Below are 18,575 nucleotides of genomic sequence, written 5' to 3'. Positions count from 1 at the left end.
TCCATTTCCAGTACTACTGATTCACTCTGATCTTAAACAAGTGTAAGTATTTCCTCAAATTATTCACCTGTCAGGTACATTTCTGTTACCTCCTTGCTCTCCAGGAACCAAGACCACCTGTGTAGAATATGATGTATGCAGAAAAATAAACAACTTGTTAGAAAGCTGAACTATTACATACTCCTTGTTTATTTTAATACTCTATCTCCTCATTATTAACTGTAGTTTTTACACACAAGTCGCAACTTCCTTTCACACAACATTATGGAAGCATGTCATGGCTAAAGCAAGAGACATTGAAACAATGGCTACACATACAAGCACAGAAAAACTACCATCTAAAAAAATGTGGAAAATCAGCATTTTAAAAACTAATTTTGGTATAAACTTTAACTCTACAGCATACATTGCAAAAACATCTTTAATAGATGGTCTGCAACCTGTAATACACCACTAGGTGGCAAGTTTGGATAGAAGTTAGCTAACTTTTTTTTTATTCATGGCGTGTTTGAAAATAGCAAGTGCATAGGAAAGAAACAATCATGAAAAAAAGAGTGGAGGAGAACAAAAAAAAAAAAAAAAAAAAAAGAGTTCAGTGAACTACAGGTCTTCTGTCCAGAGCACAATTAATATTAGTCAAAAAGGCTACATGGGTTTTAGTTTTGTTTCTACAACTGCCACAGAACTAGATAACCAGTTGTGGTTTAGCCCCAGTCAGCAACTAAACACCGCACAGCCACTCATTCACTCCCCCCACCCCTGCTCACAGGCAGGGAAGACCGTGTTTTTTATTTGGTCACAGACAGGAGGAGCATTGACTGTAGCAACCACAAGCATCAAAGACCTGGAGGAGAGCTGAGAAGGGAAGCAGCAGAGTTAGGTCTTGGGAAAGCAGACTTCAGCTTATGCAAGGAATTGCTAGTTAAGATTCCTTAGAAAGCAACCACAGAGGGGTTAGGGGTGCACCAACACATCTATAAGAAGAGGATAAAGAAGCTGGGTTTGCTCAGTTTGGCAAAGAGACAACTAAGGAGCGATTTAGTAATGTCCTGTAACTACTTAAGAGAGTTAAAAGAACAAGAGAACCAAATGCTTCTGCATAGTTCTAGACAACGTAGTAAAGCATCAACAGCCATAAATTGCAGCTTGAGAGGACACCAGGGAAAAAAAAAAAGTCACTAGAACGGTACAGCAGCACTGGAACAGGTTGCACGTACAGGTTGTAGCATGCACCCTTGGAGGTTTTCAAGATTCAACCAGATAAAGGGCATGCTTGACCTGATCTATCATTGGCTACAGCCCTGCTTCAAGCAGAAGGCTGGATTGAAGCACTTCCAATAGTATTTTCTTCATTGTAAAGCAGAGGTAAATCTGGCAGAGTTTGGCATACACGAAAGGGCAATCATTCAAGGGGAATAAAAAAAAAGAAAAGCTCTCTACGTTTTGCCTAAATTTGATCAATTGTAACATCCAATCTGAGTTGCTATGAGGGCATTACTTAATGCACCAGTAGAAAGTTTTGGCAGTATCTTCAGAGACATAGAAAACAAATGCAGATTTGAATTTACAGATACATATATTAATAATATTTTAGTCAGTTTGTCTGGATGTGCTACTGACTTGCCTGCCATAACATGAATTCACATATCCCATACTCCCAATCTGTAAATTGTGCAATGCTTATCATACCCACCTTCTGGATTAATGAACAGTGTTTTGAAAAGTACAATCTTAATGTAAAATATCATCCAAGTTATTTAAAAATATTTAGCTGTAATATGTTACTTTGTTAATTGATTGATCCTGTATCCAAAAAATGTTATATATGACACTGCTGGAAAACAGGCATCCAAGGAGAAGCTTCAATCACTGAGTTCCCCTAAAGACAGACATCACATTTCTGTACAAGGGTGGTAGAGAAAAGGAGCAGGAATCAGACAAGCATGCTCAGAGTCTCAGAGTAAGTAGTGACAGTGCTATATGGGTTGGAAACAATAACCTCATCGAGCTCAAGCAGCCTGTACTGCTTTTTATCATCTACTACTTCACCCCTCCAAGATCAATATAATACAGTTCACATCTATTTGAAGTCATGTTTGAAAAAAAAAAAAAAAAAATTAAAATTATTGCTTTATATGTTCTTCACAATTCTTCATAGCAATGTCTCAAATTGAGAAGTCCAGAATAGTCAGCTGACTATTTGAAATACAAGAAGCTATTCCATTTCCAAGAAATATTACAACACGCTCAGAAATAAAGCTCTTCTTTGTATAATCACACACTCTTACCTACTCACTCAGGTCTTTCACTTTTGGTCTGCCACACCATTCTCCATAATTTGGGTTTGAGCTTTTGTTGCCAGCCTACACAGAACTTTCTACCTCATTTTAGAAGAAAAACAACTCCTGTCTTTTAAATCAGTTATTTCCATAGCTTATCACAGCCTTGTGTTTTGGTATTGCAGAAGCATGCAAATAAGCATAAATGTTCTTAACAGCAATATAGCAAATATATTTGAGAAGCTAACCCTGCACAATTTCCACATGGTTCAGTTCAAAACTACTACTAGCAGGTAACAAAACAGTGACAGAGTAGAAATTAAACATTTTGCTTACCTGTAGTACATACATAGACCTCTCAAAAAAACCCACATAAGAAACAAGGTATGTTTAAGTGAACGCTGAATTTCACTTGAGGGTAAATCTCAAGAAGCTGAAATATAAGCAGAAGCCTTACCTCATCAGAAGAGAGAAGGTAAATAGGCGTTAACATAGGAATTTCACTTAATTCACAACTCAGACCAAGTGATATCAGGATCTCCTTGAGAACTTCGTATCTCTTGGTGTTGCTTATTTTAAGCAAATTAAAATCCTCTTCAGTTTGAACATCCATAGAATTTATATCCAGTTCCAAGTGTGCCTGGCAGGATATGTAGGAAGGGAATAAAAAAAAAAATTTTGTTGGTGTTACATATTTCAGCATGGCAGAGATAAACACAACAGTTCCAAAAGCTTTGTACGGACTGTGGTTGCTGAACTACCTAGTGTTACTAGAGCAATTTAAAATTTTCTCATGTCTTCATTATATCTACCCAAGTAGGGCTTTATTATCCTAATAAACTAGGGACTACCTATGTATTTATAGTCTCCGATTCAGGGATCACAGTTGCTAGTACAGTAAAATTTCTTCTGAAGCCTTCACAAAATACCCCTTCTTAATAAACTGGTCTTCTCCTGGAGTTGTCCAAACTTGTATTTACTAAGTTAAACTTCTCCTTCTGCTTTTCATGTCTGCTAGCAACCTAGAACTAACAGCAATATTGGTCATATTCCAGCTTGTACAAGAGCTGAATTACACTAGAATTGAAAGAGCTTTATCAGAGGTTGCAAAACATATGCAGAACTCAGGCTAAGCAAGCCCTTACTGTGTGATTAAGTTGCAATCGGTGCAGATAAAGAAATGCTTCTGCCTGAAAGGGACCCAAGAACCCCAGAACATCACCTTGCAGAGAATCACTTCTCAAGGCTGAAGCAGATGCTTAAAAGTAGAAATGAAAGGCAAAAGAAAAAAAATCCCTTCTAGACCTTTTTTTTTGTTGGTTGTTTTTTTTTTGCGCTTTTTATTGTGTTTGTTGGGTTTTGTGGTTTTTTTGTTTGGTTTTTTTTAAAGAGTGTTCCAAGATATTTAGAATCCTTTGTAGCCTACTATATGTACATTCATTATTCAATCACAAGCTATTATCATTGTTAATTTCTCCAATTTTGCACATTTTAATTATGTTCTTCATCTTTCATATATGATCTACTTAACTGAAATTCAGGGAAATATGCTGAAATGGGGGAGGGGAACAGAAGACCACAGAGAGAAGGGAAACAAGAGGTCTGTGACAGAATACTTAATGGCTGATGTCACTGTCAGTCCCCTGAAGAGAAAACAATAATGCTTTTGAAATCCAGAATGGAAGTAATTTAAAATTATAAAATGACACACTACTCCTTTTAATCTGATTTTTGAAGCTACACTGTAAAGCCTTTTTTCTGGGGAAAACCTCTGCAGTATTAAGTTTTGTTACAGCAGAAGGGTCAATTTAAACCGTACAATAAAGCAGGTTTTACCAGGGAACTTGCTGAAATGGATAGCAACAGTATCTAATCGATTTTCTAGTACAAGCACACAGCATATGGGTGGCAAAGCTTCCTACACAAAGCTATAAACATACTACTACATATAACAGAGTTTCCAAAAAGCTAGCAGATTTAATCTGATAAACTCGTAAGAGACTAAAACACTTCTAAGAAACCTAATGAATATTTCTGAATTACATAATTGCTAGAAGAGTATATGCTACCTACATGAGCAGTTAAATTTGACTGCTCTGGGATCCTGAGAAAGTTCTCCTGTAACTAAAATATTGGTAAAAATAGGTTCTAGAATCTTTCATAAAGTTCATTCAGCTATATCTGCATTATATGCCTTAATACTGGTAAATAGGTCTTGCTCTGTTTTTCTCAATGTGTTGCTTGAAAGCAAACATGGAGTAAGGGAAGTGATATAATTGTGAACAGCAATGCTACAAAGAAAATGTTTACCTATGATCCTAAGGAGGCTAACTCAAAACATGCAAGTTGCCTTCTGGCTCACTTTAAAGGTTTTACCACAAAATGGCTGAAATCCCTCTAGATTTAATAGCACAGGCTATATACCCAGGCAGAAGTATCTGGGGCACAGACTTATTTTCTGAACTTAATGGTACCTCTTATCAGCCTTTCTATCACTCAAACATTTAGCCAGGTATCTGTGAATATTTAAATAATCAATGACCAACATTTACCTTTAACACAGCCACGGAAGCTTCATCACCCGTTACCCAGGAAGACAGAGTAAGAGTAACAAAAAAATATTACTAGTACTTGAACTTATCTGTTGTTAACCTTTTGAGGGAGTGTGGGTTTTGTATGGATGGGTTTTTGTGGGTTGGATGTTTTTGCCTTTTTTTTTTTTTTTTGCCTTTTTTGTGTGGGGTTGTTTGGTTTTTTTTTTAACAAAGATCACAATACCGTAACACTGGAGAGGTACCTGTTTGCTAGGATATTATTATTCTGAAGTAGAATGAGTAAGATTTTGGCTCATTCTAGACTCCCCCATTTCTGTCCCTCAGGTGCTCTGAGCTATTTGTTAGGTGCAGAATGTTAAACATCTAAAAGTTTAAAGCCTGAAGGAAGACTTGGGAAACAAAAAAGCACGTTTCCAGCAGACCAGATTCTCCTCCCCAACCACCCACCACCACCACAAAAAAAAAAGCATATAGTACTGACAGAAAACATGTCAAGGTTTAGAAAACAAAAAACAAGTTTTAGAATTTTCATTTTTATAGTAAATAGAAAAAATGCATTCCAGTTAAACAAAGGGGGGTTTTAAATGACAGAACATCAAGGTAACCTCATGAACCTAACTTGCATGTATAAATTTGCCTTAATCAAAACACTGTTAAACAAACCATTTTATGGTTTACTTCATTCACAACACTAAGATACAAACAGAATATAACTGAGAAAATGGTAGCAATACTAGCAAAAAAAGAACAAACAGACCTAAATCAACAATGGCGTTTTAGTGCAGTCAGAGACTAACCTTTATTGTGTAGTTACTTGCTGAAGCTGCAGCAGTTTTTCTAGACACGGCATACAACAAGTAATAGAGACTGCAACTCTCTCATTCACTAGTCAGATTTCCAGAAGTGCTGGCTACCTTAACCTTAAACTTTAAGGGGAGGCGTCTTTCAAGTTTCTTGCCGAGTTTATTTTACATTCTCTCCTGACTCTCTGCTTCACCGTAGTTCATATTTTTGTAAGGATGTTTCTTTTATTATCTTGCCAGCATATGCTTTCACCCCGAGTCCACCAACAACTTGGCTCTTCCTGTTCCCACCTCCCAAAATTTGCAAAATGCACAGTTGTACCACTGCACAACTTCTAGCAAGCAGAAAAGTATAGCTCTGCTCTTGAAGATGCTTGCTTACTATGCAAATCTGCTCTCTCCACCACCACCCACTGTGATCTTGCATGATCTACATGTACATAGCTACATGGTGAAAACAAGGAAGTGGAACAGCAGTAACATTCTCTACCATTCTTTAAGCTTCCTGAGGATCAAATGAAAACCATTCTGCATTCAGAGTCCTTGTACATTCTCTGAGACATTCATCTATACCTCCCCTTGTCAAGCATCCCCAAGAGCCTGCAATGGGAACAAGTGAACGTTTTTAGCACACCACAACATCACGTAGCAATAAGCAAATGAATGCTTCTGCATACACAGTACCTGAGAAAGAATGGCTTCTCCTCCACTGTCTCCATAAGTCAGATGAACAATAACTGTGTCTTTATCAGCATTATTTAGCCAACTCAATGTCTTCACTTTGCTGGTATCCTCCTTCATCACTTCCTCAAAAATACACCCACTGACCAGAAGATTTAACTTAATTTCAGTGCTGTCCATTTTAGAGACCACTAATTCATGGACAGCCTTCTTCAGTTTGCTTTTTCTCTTTATTTGTATGCCACCAAATGTAAAATGCGAAGAAAACCCTAGAATCTTTCCACCTTTAGATAAAAATTTCATAAACTGTTTGTGGTTCTCCTCAGAAATAGGCTCCTCTGTGGCAATGACCAACAGCAGTGAATTATCAATCCAGGGAGCTTTCAGAACTTGTTCCTCATGCAGCTGGTAGACGGTGTAGCTGTCTGCACCAATGCATTCCTGAAGGATTGATTTTACCTGCTCAAATTCCACTTTTGCAGTTTCAGAACCAAGATAAATCAATATATTAGGGGGCTTTCCAGCAAGGTTTACTCTCTTTATTCCTCTTGCCAGACAGTCATCATCCTTCTCTTCCAGTCTGCTATTGACATCATCAGAAAGTTCTGGAATGTTCTCTGCAGAGGCAAATCTGACCGATTCAATAGTACTGTTTTCAAGTTGCAGGCATTCATGACAGCTGGAAAGATGCAAGTGGTGATGTAGTCCAGCAACTGCCTCTTTGTCAGACAGACCGTTGGATTCATTTTCATGCTCACTTTCTTTCTCTAGCTTGGATTTCTGCTCTTCACCTTGTCCTGCAGACTCAGCTACTCCTAATCCTGATTTAACAGTACACCCAAAAGTAGCAGCAGGAGTTACTTCATCCATTTGTGTACTGCTTACACTTTGCTCTTTTAGAGATGGTGTTACCAGCGCCAACTCTTTCAGAGTAGATTCCTGTAAATGGACAGCTGGAAGAGTTAAAGAATAAAAAAAAGGGGTTATAAAAATGATATTAAAAGAGCTATGATGAATATCACTACCACAGCAGGATTTAGATTTAATTTCAGTACAAATCATCTATAATAGCAAGAATTTCACTTGTTTGACACACCAAATCCTAACCCCCTGTCCCCAACAACATAATAAATTTTCTCTCATAACACAAGTCATTTACTCTAATGGCTGTTTCAGAAAAGTCTGACTGAGAGCACAACACGATATTTACAGGGCACATTTAAACAAACATTTACGGTGAGTGCAAAAACATTTGGCACAAAAGTAAAACATGATAGTTACTGTACATAATGCAGCTGTGTTCTTAATCGAACAGGAGTCTATGGGTGGGAAGGTGAGGAAGTTCTCATAAACGCATCACCTTGTCAGCTCGTTATTTTGCCTGTCTCTCTGTCCTCAGCAATGGACAAAATGAAGCAATGGAAGTACCTTTGGAAAAATACTGGTCTCTTAAGGAGGGCAGGGTGGAAAACTGCTTGCTGCTATTTTGAAATAACCTATTTTGATATAAACAGGTAAAATGATGATATTGGGTGAAATGAAGGCACTGAACCATGTCTCTTGCATTGCTGAAGGCTGCAGATAAAAGTTTGGCACAAGCAAAAGGGAGTTAAAAAAAAATCTGAACTGCTTTCAGTCTGCAGAAAGGGAGACATACCCACCCATACCAAGACTTGGGAGCTAACAATCTGAGGGAAAACTGGCAAATAGGAAGAACTGTTAAACCTTCCCCTTTCTCCCCCTGAAAAAGATGGAAATGCAAAGATAAAAAATTTCTGGCAAATACAACTGAGAAAGGAAGGGCAAAGATTATTATTGTCAGCGTAAAACTTGCAGAGAAAACTAAGAAAGAGGAGAGAAAAAACACTCTTCATAAGGTCATTTTTTTTCAGCTGCTGAGCCATGAAAATACTTTAAATCAAAGTCTGCAAAATTTTACTGAATCCCTCTCCACTCCCATGAGGCCAAATAAACTTACTATGTTTTTGTTCCTGATTTCTCAAAGAAATTCAGTGAGAAATTTGATTAACAAAATAGTCAGCTGGCACACAATACATCAGATCCAAGTTCATTCACTTTCTTCATTTAACAGCACTTGCATTCCCTTGAAACTATAACCCCTTTGCCTAGTTTGGAGCGGAAATTTGAAGCAAGATTTTTGCACATCCCAGGAGAATTTCACATCTACCAGCCAATACGCTATTCCATCAATAGCCTCCATCAGCCTGTTCTCCTGGAGCAGTTCTAGCATGCACGCAGTACCTGAACCAAAATGAGCCAGAAAGCATTCTGAAAAGTAAATGACTGGGGCGCTCTTTCAGCTTCCAACCCCTCCTTGCATGAATATTTTTGCAGAACAGCACCAAGAGTCAGAGTTTCACATCAGATACCTTTGTGAGCATATTCCTACCCTCTTGCACCCTTGTCAGCTGTTCTTGATTTTGTCATTCCCCGACTTCTGCCAAACCACTACGGTCTACATAAAAAACAAAAAACCAAGCAAACAAAAAAACCAAACCACCACCTCCAAACCAAACCAAACAACCCAATGCCCCTTTTCCTTGGGGGGGGGGGGGGGCAGGGGGCAGGGGGCAGGGGGGCAGGACATGAGGATTTTTTTTGAGCCCTAAATGTTATTTTATTACTTGACACGACCCACAGTTTTATCAACACAGATGAGAAGACACACTAGGCAGGAAAAAAATGAGACTACTGATGAACAAAAGAGGAAAAAAGAAAAAAGAGAAAAAAAACCAGCTTGGCTCTACCCCCCAAGAGGTCACTACTCCACAATACCCTACAGACTGCATATTATGGCACTTTTAGAACAGTGCTGGAAAAAAGAAGTTCAAATCTCCTGCAGCAAAGGGAGGGGAACTTGGACTTCCCACAGCCCAGCCAATTCTATATAAGAATGGTGTTACAAGTACAACTGTTACTATTTCCTTCTCCTCCCTGTGGAATTAGCCATGAACTCCCTCCCTGCCTTAGGTGAAACTATTAAACTAATGAGGACACAATGGCTCACAGTTTTGATATCATTAAAATCACCCCCTAAAGAAATAAACCATTCACCAAAAATTTAAAATTCAATTAGCAATGACACCACCCTCCTTCCCCTGCTTATCTCTCTCCCTGTTTAGAAAGCATCTGTAAGCTTTTCTCTCAGTGATCTAAAGGATTAAGATGCTCAAGTTACAGCAATTTTTCTCAACCTATATTTAGCTTTGAATACACTTTTCTTTCAAATCCAAAAAGAGAACATTTGCCTAAAACCTTCTGTATTTTCTTTTTCAAATAGATTAATTAATCTAACAGACAAGACTTACAGAAACAATATTTTCTAACTTCACCTTTGTGACATTTATGCATTCATGCATTTGCAAAAGGTTAAACACCATCTTGGATACTTGGAGATCTCAGCACACTAAGGTTCATTATTGGCAGTAGCTTATGAGGCATTAAAGAAAAAGAAGGGGGGTTATTCCAAAAATCTTTTGATCCATTTTTCTGTTACTTCTGTTGCTGCATTTCTAAGATGTTCTGTAAAGAGAGAAACTCACTTAAAAAGTGGTAAAACTTTTCAAGGATCTCTGTATTTGACAGTATTCAGTATAAAATATGGTAGTGCTGCGGAGCAATCAACTGCCTAGAATGACAACAGGAAGAAAACATTGTGCCAAACTAAAAGCATGGGGTTTTATGTAGGTATGAAGACTATATGCGGAGTCTTAAAATAACCATTAGACAAACATGTTCTACCATTAAAAACAATTTGTGAAGATACTTACAAACAATCTTGTGTGGCACCATTCCATTATCCATTTGAAGCCTGTCTTCCATGAATGCTATTCCAAGGTTACTGAAATTATCTACACTTGCTTCAGCAATTAACTTATAAGGCTCACCAGGTTTATAGGCCAATGGTGAACAGTAGTCTGACCACTTCACAACCTAGAATAAAGCATATGCATGTTTTTCAGTTTATAAAGGTTACAGGAAAATATCAAAATACCAACAGTATTATAAGTCTGCAAGATGGAACTGCAAATAAAAACTGCCGTTCCTTTGCGAAGGATTCTGCTATTAAAAAGCAGCACAACAGTTGGCAGAGCCAACAGAGGGACATTACCAAACCAAAACGGCACAACTGGCAAACCCAAGCACTGGAATTAATTTTAAAGAAAGTACTTTTTAAAAAAAAAGGAAAAGTGTAGCTGCTAGGACTATGGAATACTAAACTGTCAGAATCATGTTTAAGACTTGTTTCTGTGATGCCTGATGTGTTTAAAACAACTGCTACACTTAATAGTATTGTGAGACAACACATCTCAACTAGAGAAGGCTTTCAGCTGACAGTTCCTTTCACACAAAAGTGCACCCTTCATGGCTACAAAGGTCAATGTATGAGACTGAATACAACCAAAAGAACCTACTGAAGAAGGGCCATGTAGCAAGCAATCCCTGCTACAGGGTTCATTCCTAAGAGGAGAAAACAAAGCAAAATCCACACCAAGTTCTGAAAGCAAATTGGGAGTACAAATACATCTTTCCCAAAGATCAAGGCTACAGAAGCTTCAAGTAACACACAAAATGGTCGGAGAGCGTTATCACATTCTGTTCTATTTGTATTTATTTCCAAGACATGGCTTTCAGCAGAGATTCTAAAAATAATGCTGATAAAAAGAGCAAAAAGTAAACTACTAGGGTTTAATAAAAGTACACACTGACTATCAGAAGCATTAACTAAACATGGAAGATTCAAGCTGCTTATCTACATAAAAAATTCCATTCTCCAGAAAAGAAGTATTATGAAAGTGACACCCTTGGGTTCTTTTCTTCAAGGTTTGTTAAACCCAAACTACACAGCTGTACCGTCTTGGAGAACAAGTTTCAAGTTCAACTATAAAAGCCAGAAATGGAGGAAAAGTGAAAAGAGTTTTGACTTCCTTCTGAAAGGCAAGCACGTTAATAAAGACCACAAATCTGTCTGCTGACTCATAAATGAAAATGACCCCTTTTAAACCTTATGTTTATAAAGCAAAAGTACCTAACAAAACAATATTCATACAGTTGGCAAACAGTAATTTAAGAGTCAGCTCAGAAAGCAAAAACCCAATAAAGCAAACAGTTTCAGTAAAAATTGTGTGACTGACACCACAGCCTTTATCCTTTATTGGATACACAAACCAACTGTCCTCCTCTGAAGGCATTTTTAGAGACAGTGAAGCACCACCTGTTTTCATGACCTAAAAAACATGAGCCTTCACCACGTGGTATGTTCCAAATAGTAGGAGACAAAGCTCAATTCCCATATAGCAACTCCAGTACTTTGACACTGTCATCACCAAACCACTTTCATGAAGTTCACCCTTTTATCACTACACACAAGATGTAACACACCGATGAAACACAGTAAGAAAAAACACTTCTTTTGAATGCACAAAATGAGGGTGAACTCTTGGATATTTTACTTGTTCATAATTAGACTACCAACTGAATGTACCTTTTTATCTACCGCAGTTAAGTGGTTTACATAATACCCCAAAGAGTCTGCTTCCGATTTTTAACTTTACAGTATTTCCCAAGGGAACAAGAAGAAAGATGAAACTCAGATCTCATACAACCTTAAGGGTAGCATCTCCTTTCTAAGTAATTTTCAAAGACAGTCTCGCATTAGCGCAATGCAGATGAGACCATTCAGTCCCTACTCATATCAGTGGCTTTTGGATACCTAACAGGAAAGCTGCTGAGTATCTGCTCATACATCACCTATACTAACTCTTAGTGAACAAACACAGTTTCAAAAAGAGAAAAATATAGCAGCATGTGGGCAGTGTGTTGGTGTTTACCACAAGGTCAGCTGCATGCTTTAATTTCTGGGTTAAACTCCAACTCTGTAACACTAGAGCAAGTATCAGCTCCAAACCAGCCACACAAGAACACACAGTTGGTGAGAGACAGCCCTCAAATTCATGACAGATGTATCACTCAGGTCCCGAACACCTGGACTGAACAACCACTTACTAGTAAAAACAACAACAGCAAGTTTCTACCTCCAGGACCTTCTGAAAGGTCACCTCCGTGACTGTACCACAAAGAAATACCAGCTCCAAAGTAACAGGATATATTTCTGGGCACACTAGTATTAACCAGTTCTGAAGCAGAACCAAGTCTCCTCTGGAAGACAGCTATACCAGACCCTGATAGATTTGAATTGCTGTAGTTGGAGCATCAGTCAGACTTCACCCCATTGTCACTGGGGAAGTCTGTGGCCAAGTCAGCCAGAATTGCCCCAACCAACTGCCTTGAGTGATGACCTGGACAACACCATCGCTTTCCATATGGAAGGTATTCTGAACTCTTTTCAATCTGTTGGTACAGCATCCACAGTGGAATGGAAGTCTCCAGTTGTAGTCACAAGGCATAAAACTCTAAAGGTCTGTTGCTAACTGTTGGCAATTAATGACCACCAGTGACAGACATGGCAGATACATTTATGATATAGGATACCAGCTTCCTTCTCTATTTTCCTCAGCGTATGACTCCAGACTACTCTCTATGGTGGAAGGTAAGAGACACACCGTATTTAGGTAACCCTTCTTATGCAGAGAATGGGGACAAGCAGCTAACCCCAACATGTCACCCAGAAACTATGAGGAAGATATATTGATGCTCTTGAGCTTTTTTTCATGGCACCAAGTAAAACATTAGACCTGCTAGTAAGTAAAAAGTATTTATTGCTGTCTAGTGCAAGTAAAGTAAATATACAAAAGAACCTCACAAAGTAAGGCTGTTGCCAAGACGTAAGACCTGTAATCTTGCTCATGCAGCTATCAACTTGCTTCACAACATAATGAAAATCCTCAGAAAATATTTTCAAACAGGCCAAGCTTTCCCACTATGACTAGAAATCTTCATCAAAATTCTGTCAGAATACAAAATGAAAGGCCAGCTCTTACTAAGAGATGAGAAATTATTTATACTGCTTTCTGTGTCCACTTCAGTTTCAACAGAAACTAGTCACATATCACTGATAGCCCTAAAAAGAACTACTTTTCTGTCTAGAAATTATCATAGGTCACAGGAACAATCGGTTCTTACAGCCCCTGTCTACATCAATAGCTGGCTGCCAGGGGTAGCAACATTAAAAGTACTTTGCTAGAAGTGACATGCATACAGAAGAACAGTAAACAACAAAATAAACCAGCAGTCCTCTTCGGTTTTGTTCTTTTGCCTGGACTATCGCTTTTGAGCTTGATAAATCAAATTAATTATCAATGTATACATAAGCATACAAACATTTTCCATACTAAAGAAAATGCAGACAAAACCAACAAGATTAAAGAACTCCACTAAACAATAAATCCCAAAAGAACAAACTAGAGCTTCAACTCAGATGTTATTGTGGACCTCTCTTCTACAAAAAAAGTAAAAACAAAAAATCTCCCTTAGCCTTCTGTCTGAGTTGGCCCAGCAATCTCCGAGACAACGTTGACAGCAGAGCACATCCTATCTAGTTTATCTCCTAGAAGCAGGGCCCACCTTAATGGATTCCACGGTCTTACATCAAAGGCAATAAAAACATTTACAAACCACCTAATATGACTACTTCCTGTGGGCTCCAAGGAAACATGAGGCCAGTGGAAGCAGGGTCAGAAGACTTCAGCAGAAAAGGTCAGAGTTCTCAACAAGCTTTCAGGGCCTCCAGACCTCACTCTTCAAGCTTCATAGAGATAATGATTTTGCCTCATGCAGCACTTCACCTGGACATCATTCCTCTGGAGGGCAAAGACTAACATGCTCCAAAAGCATGCTCTGTTCTAGAATTGACAGGCCTCCATGGAGGTACTAAAAATTTGATTGCAGGCACAAATCTGGAATTCTGCCTGTTCCCAATCTGTCCTTCTGTTCCTGCATTCAAATTAGATAAGACTATTTACCAACCACTCTGCTCTCAATGTTCACTCCAGCAGAGGACTCCTGGGTCATCTCCCAGAACAGGTGGCCTGGAAAATATATATTCTTCATCCAAGGAAATGGACAGGCCACAAGCACCTGTGCATGTAACAGGTTTTCTTTAACTCCAAAAGGGAGCTTGAAAGCTGATGCCAAAAAGCAAGGATGACAGATGGCCCTTTAGGGTGCTAAGCAGGAGCCTTTCAAGAAGACACCTTATCCACTGCCCCCAGGCAGTGATCCTAGCTTGTGGCACAGCCTGCTCAACCGGAGGGTTCTGTCAATTTTATGGTACCCCAGCGACCAGGCCAGAGGGTTTATTATTGCCTACCCAATGATATCCTAGCATGCATGTCTTTCCATTTCTCCTCTTTCCAGTAGGCAATGAGGTCCATTCTGTCCTCTTCACTACGGAAAGCATGCAGCACACACAACAACTGACTGCCTTAGGAAGGAACTATCACAACTGGTACCACTTAGAAGATTTTTTTCCTCCCTGCAAGGTAAGTTTATCTTTTGCTTTGGGTTACAACCTCTCACCCCTTTCAGACCTGCATCCAAGCTGAGATGCCTAGGCAGCAAGCATCCCTCATGTGGGGAAAAACTTGTAAAACCAACAAAATTCAGGGGAAAGACAGACATTATCTCAAGTTCACAGTAACTTGTGATAGGGTCTGGATACTACTTTTATGCATAGTCTGTTTACAGATGGCATATATTCAGTAATTCGTTTTAGAACATCATCTTTTAAATCCACACCTTCTCACTTCCAATATAGCAGCGGAAGAGACACTTTTTAGATTTCTAGGTATCTAGGATATGAACATTTTGTAAGTATGCTCGCCACAAGGATTTCAGTACTAGTTTAATCTATTTTGTAATAAAAAATGAAAATAAAACATTTTGTAAGTATAACTCATTAAAAGGCAAACACAATTTATAAAGTACTAACCAAGAAGTATTGCTTTTCTATAAAATGCATTGGGGGAATGGCAAAGAGATTAAAAGCTTGATTTTGGCCTTACTTCTGGAGAAAGACAGAACCATCCAAATGCATAATAATTTAACTTGTACTTATAAATCACTGGCTTCCAAGCGAGACTTCTATTTCAATTACAACTTTTCACAACCACTTGGTTGGAGGCCTGAAGCGCTTTTCAGAAATTTTAATATATGCTTGCTCTGTATATTCTTACTAAGGCATTTGTTTCACAGGATGCTGAGCTAAATGGACTTCTGGTCTGCCTCAGTATGACAGCTTTCAAGCATTTTTCTCCTATTCAGTGTACCTAGCCATACATGCCTAATTCAAAGTCACGATGGAATTCTGCAGTTCCCATCCACAGCCAGAGAAGTGTGCTACTAAAAATCTCAATAAAATATCTATGGGTCTATTTGAAGCATAAGATAGAACTAAAGTATTAACAGTGATTCATTTTAATTGATAGATTACCTTTTTATTCCCAATAACATTATAAACATACAATATCTATCTGCCTTTTTTTTATTATTATTAAGTGTTTTAGGTTTATACCTACGAAATCACAGAATCACAGAATGGCAGGGGTTGGAAGGGACCTCTGGAGATCATCTTGTCCAACCCCCCTGCTTGAGCAGGCACACCCAGAGCAGGGGGCACAGGAACGCGTCCAGGTGGGTTTTGAATGTCTCCAGGGAAGGAGACAGTTCAGCCCCCAGGCTGTATTGGTGCATGACCTATCTGTACTACTTTCTGTGTAAGAAACAGAGCAAACTACTTACCTCTTTTGAAGAGCCAGGTACTTTCTGCAAATTATCCGTCTGAGCTGAAATGCTTTCTGTCACAAAAGCTATATGTTCTGCTTTAAGTAACTTATCAGGATAAATAAATGGAGAAATGAGAAGCAGGCTCCATCTGTTTAAGTCATCAAGGAACTGAAAGAGACAGGAAAGAAAGGTAAGTCTGTATAGCAAGCATCCAATTTAATATTTCATTTTTAAATTATGCCCAGCCTAAATTAAAATCTGATCCTTTGGGCTTGCATGAAGGGTTTCTACCATTTCACGTTGCCCATGAGGGGGAAAAAAGGGTAAAGGTCTGAAGCATTAAGCAGGAACTGATCAAAAGCAAAACTAAAAGTGACAATCAAGCTTTTAAGCCAATTCAGGCTCCAGCTTTCAGCTTTACAGGAAGAGTGCACAAGTGAGCGGGCCACAAGACCACTATGCTGTTGGCACTGTGACTGTTGTGGGCATTGGCCACCAGCAACATCCCTCGTTCAACCCAATCCTTCTCTCCCATTCACACTGCAGTTCGCCCTGCCTCTTTCTTGCTTCCCTCTTCTCCCCTGGCTACACAAACCCATGGCCCTCCTGCCTCGCTTCTGGTGGTTGGAAGGGCAGTGTCTGCTACTCAGCCAGGAGTGAGAAAGCAGTCACCACACACAACCAGCCTGGTCAGTCGCTGCAGCCCCTCCAACTGGACAGTAGTCCAGGCAGCATTCATTCTGCCTGGGTAACAACCCTCCAGGAAACATACAGGCCCACTGCTCGGTCATATACACCGTCTCTACACCCATCTGCCAAAAGCCCAAACAACTTGTGAGCCACAAGTGACCCAAGAACTACTACACAGGTCTAATTTTTAGACCTAATCTACAAAGTTTCAGGACTTCCTTTCTAAAGCCAATTACATAAAGACAGTTATATTTGGTGGACATGTACAACCTCAGGACAGAGTCTTTAAAAAGTGATTTGAAAAAATCTTTTAAAATATTTGAAATAAAAGGAGAGGGTACTCTTTGGGGTTTTTTTGCTTTTTCATATATTAAGTCCTCATGCATTTGCACCAAAATTATTCAGTAGGTAACTCTAAGTTTAGGGTCATTTCTTTAGCTCATTCAGAATAAGTTTGTCCATGAGGTAGCCTATCCACTTAGCAGACCATTGTACAAATGTTTCCTTCATTAAATTATAAAAATGGTTCCCTCTCTCGTCATCACAAATGAGCAAATAAACCTCAATAGCTGGAATCAGTAGACCAAAAAACAGTTTTAAGAACCTCAAAGCTTCTAATACATAATCTGATCCCATGTCATGTTACATCAATTTTTATGTAGATACTGCATAAAACTTAGTTTTTTCTGCCATAATTTAAAAGTGGCAAACATTAGAAATAGATATTTTGCTACTACTACACTAGAAACATGCACTTTGCACACCTTTGGTAATTTTGTGTGGAAACATAAGAGAATTTCCCTATAGCACATTACATGTGTACGTCACTCCACATTTAACAGGCAATTGTGTAATATTAAGTCTATGGGGATAGATTGCCAATTGAACCAGCTTAATTGAGCACAGAAGCTGCAAGAGCAAACATTGCTACCTTCCACAGGAAAGTGAACTGAACTCATGAAGCTTTGTATTATCTTAAGCATCCAATCTGATTAAAGATCAAACAAAAAAAAACTTTACCGGTTACGATTTATGACTTGCTGCTATCTTATCTTAAAGAAATTACTGATTACAGTCCAGAGACAGTTACCCCTTCTTGGAAAGCAAAGTAGCTCAGCTAGCCAAAAAACCTGCTAGTTAACCTTTTTCTCTTCACAGTGTCCACAGAGGATGTAGGGAGCTCCATAGTGGTGCTGCCTCTGCCTTTAATGCAGCCAGATCAGAGCCCTTACATGCCATGCTACCCCGAGGCGAACCATGGCAGGCACCTTCCACAGGGATTCTCAGAGCAACTGGTAACTTTCAGTACATGTTTTTAAGAGACAGATGTATTTTGAATAATAGTGTTGACCTTACGCCAAACTACAGTTCCCTAGAGGGCTTCCCAACTCCCAATAAACACAAACTGACAAGCTTATAAGGTCAGTCTGCATGAATAACACTGCAGACAGAAAAAAATGTGCTTACTGTGCAAGGACCAAGGAGAAGCTCTTTCAGAAATGAGCAGAAGCGGAGCAAAGAACAGCATAAATTAGTTGAAATACGATTTGTGAAACAATAATCCCAGCCAATTAAGGCCAAACTCCTCTTAAACACATGGACAATTATTTGGGTTTTGGTTTTAAGAGCTTTATCATAATGTGAGTTAAGTATTTAACTTTCCTGTGAGAGATTCTGAGACTGTCACCATCGCTTTTAGGTAAGAAATAACGTGCGTGTCAGATAGCAAAAAGACTATTTTTGAACAAGCTCCATTAGCATTCATGATCTTATTTTTACTGCGCTGAAAACATCCTCTTTACACACTGAATTTGTGGAAAGCTTCTCTGCTTCTTGAAGCGTAGCACCTAGCCAGCAACATG

At 38.8% G+C, this 18,575-nt stretch overlaps 1 protein-coding gene across 6 annotated transcripts in view; it reads right to left on the bottom strand.

Annotated features, from left to right (window-relative positions):
* Nucleotides 1-18,575, bottom strand: part of HLCS (holocarboxylase synthetase) — a 128,978-nt gene that overhangs the window by 109,586 nt on the left and 817 nt on the right. For all 6 annotated transcript variants that reach the window (XR_012661683.1, XR_012661684.1, XR_012661679.1 and 3 more), the window contains exons 2-5: nt 16,039-16,191; nt 10,110-10,272; nt 6,322-7,271; nt 2,737-2,919 (exon numbers count right to left, since the gene is read on the bottom strand). Coding sequence is in view for 3 of the 6 variants with exons in the window: in XM_075100269.1 (XP_074956370.1) it covers nt 2,737-2,919; nt 6,322-7,271; nt 10,110-10,272; nt 16,039-16,191 (1,449 nt within the window). In the remaining 3 variants the exon portion in view is untranslated. The remainder of the gene's footprint in view (nt 1-2,736; nt 2,920-6,321; nt 7,272-10,109; nt 10,273-16,038; nt 16,192-18,575) is intronic.

Source organism: Phalacrocorax aristotelis, chromosome 1, assembly GCF_949628215.1.
Source record: "Phalacrocorax aristotelis chromosome 1, bGulAri2.1, whole genome shotgun sequence".
NCBI lineage: Eukaryota > Metazoa > Chordata > Aves > Suliformes > Phalacrocoracidae > Phalacrocorax > Phalacrocorax aristotelis.
This window is presented reverse-complemented; position numbering and strand designations above follow the sequence as displayed.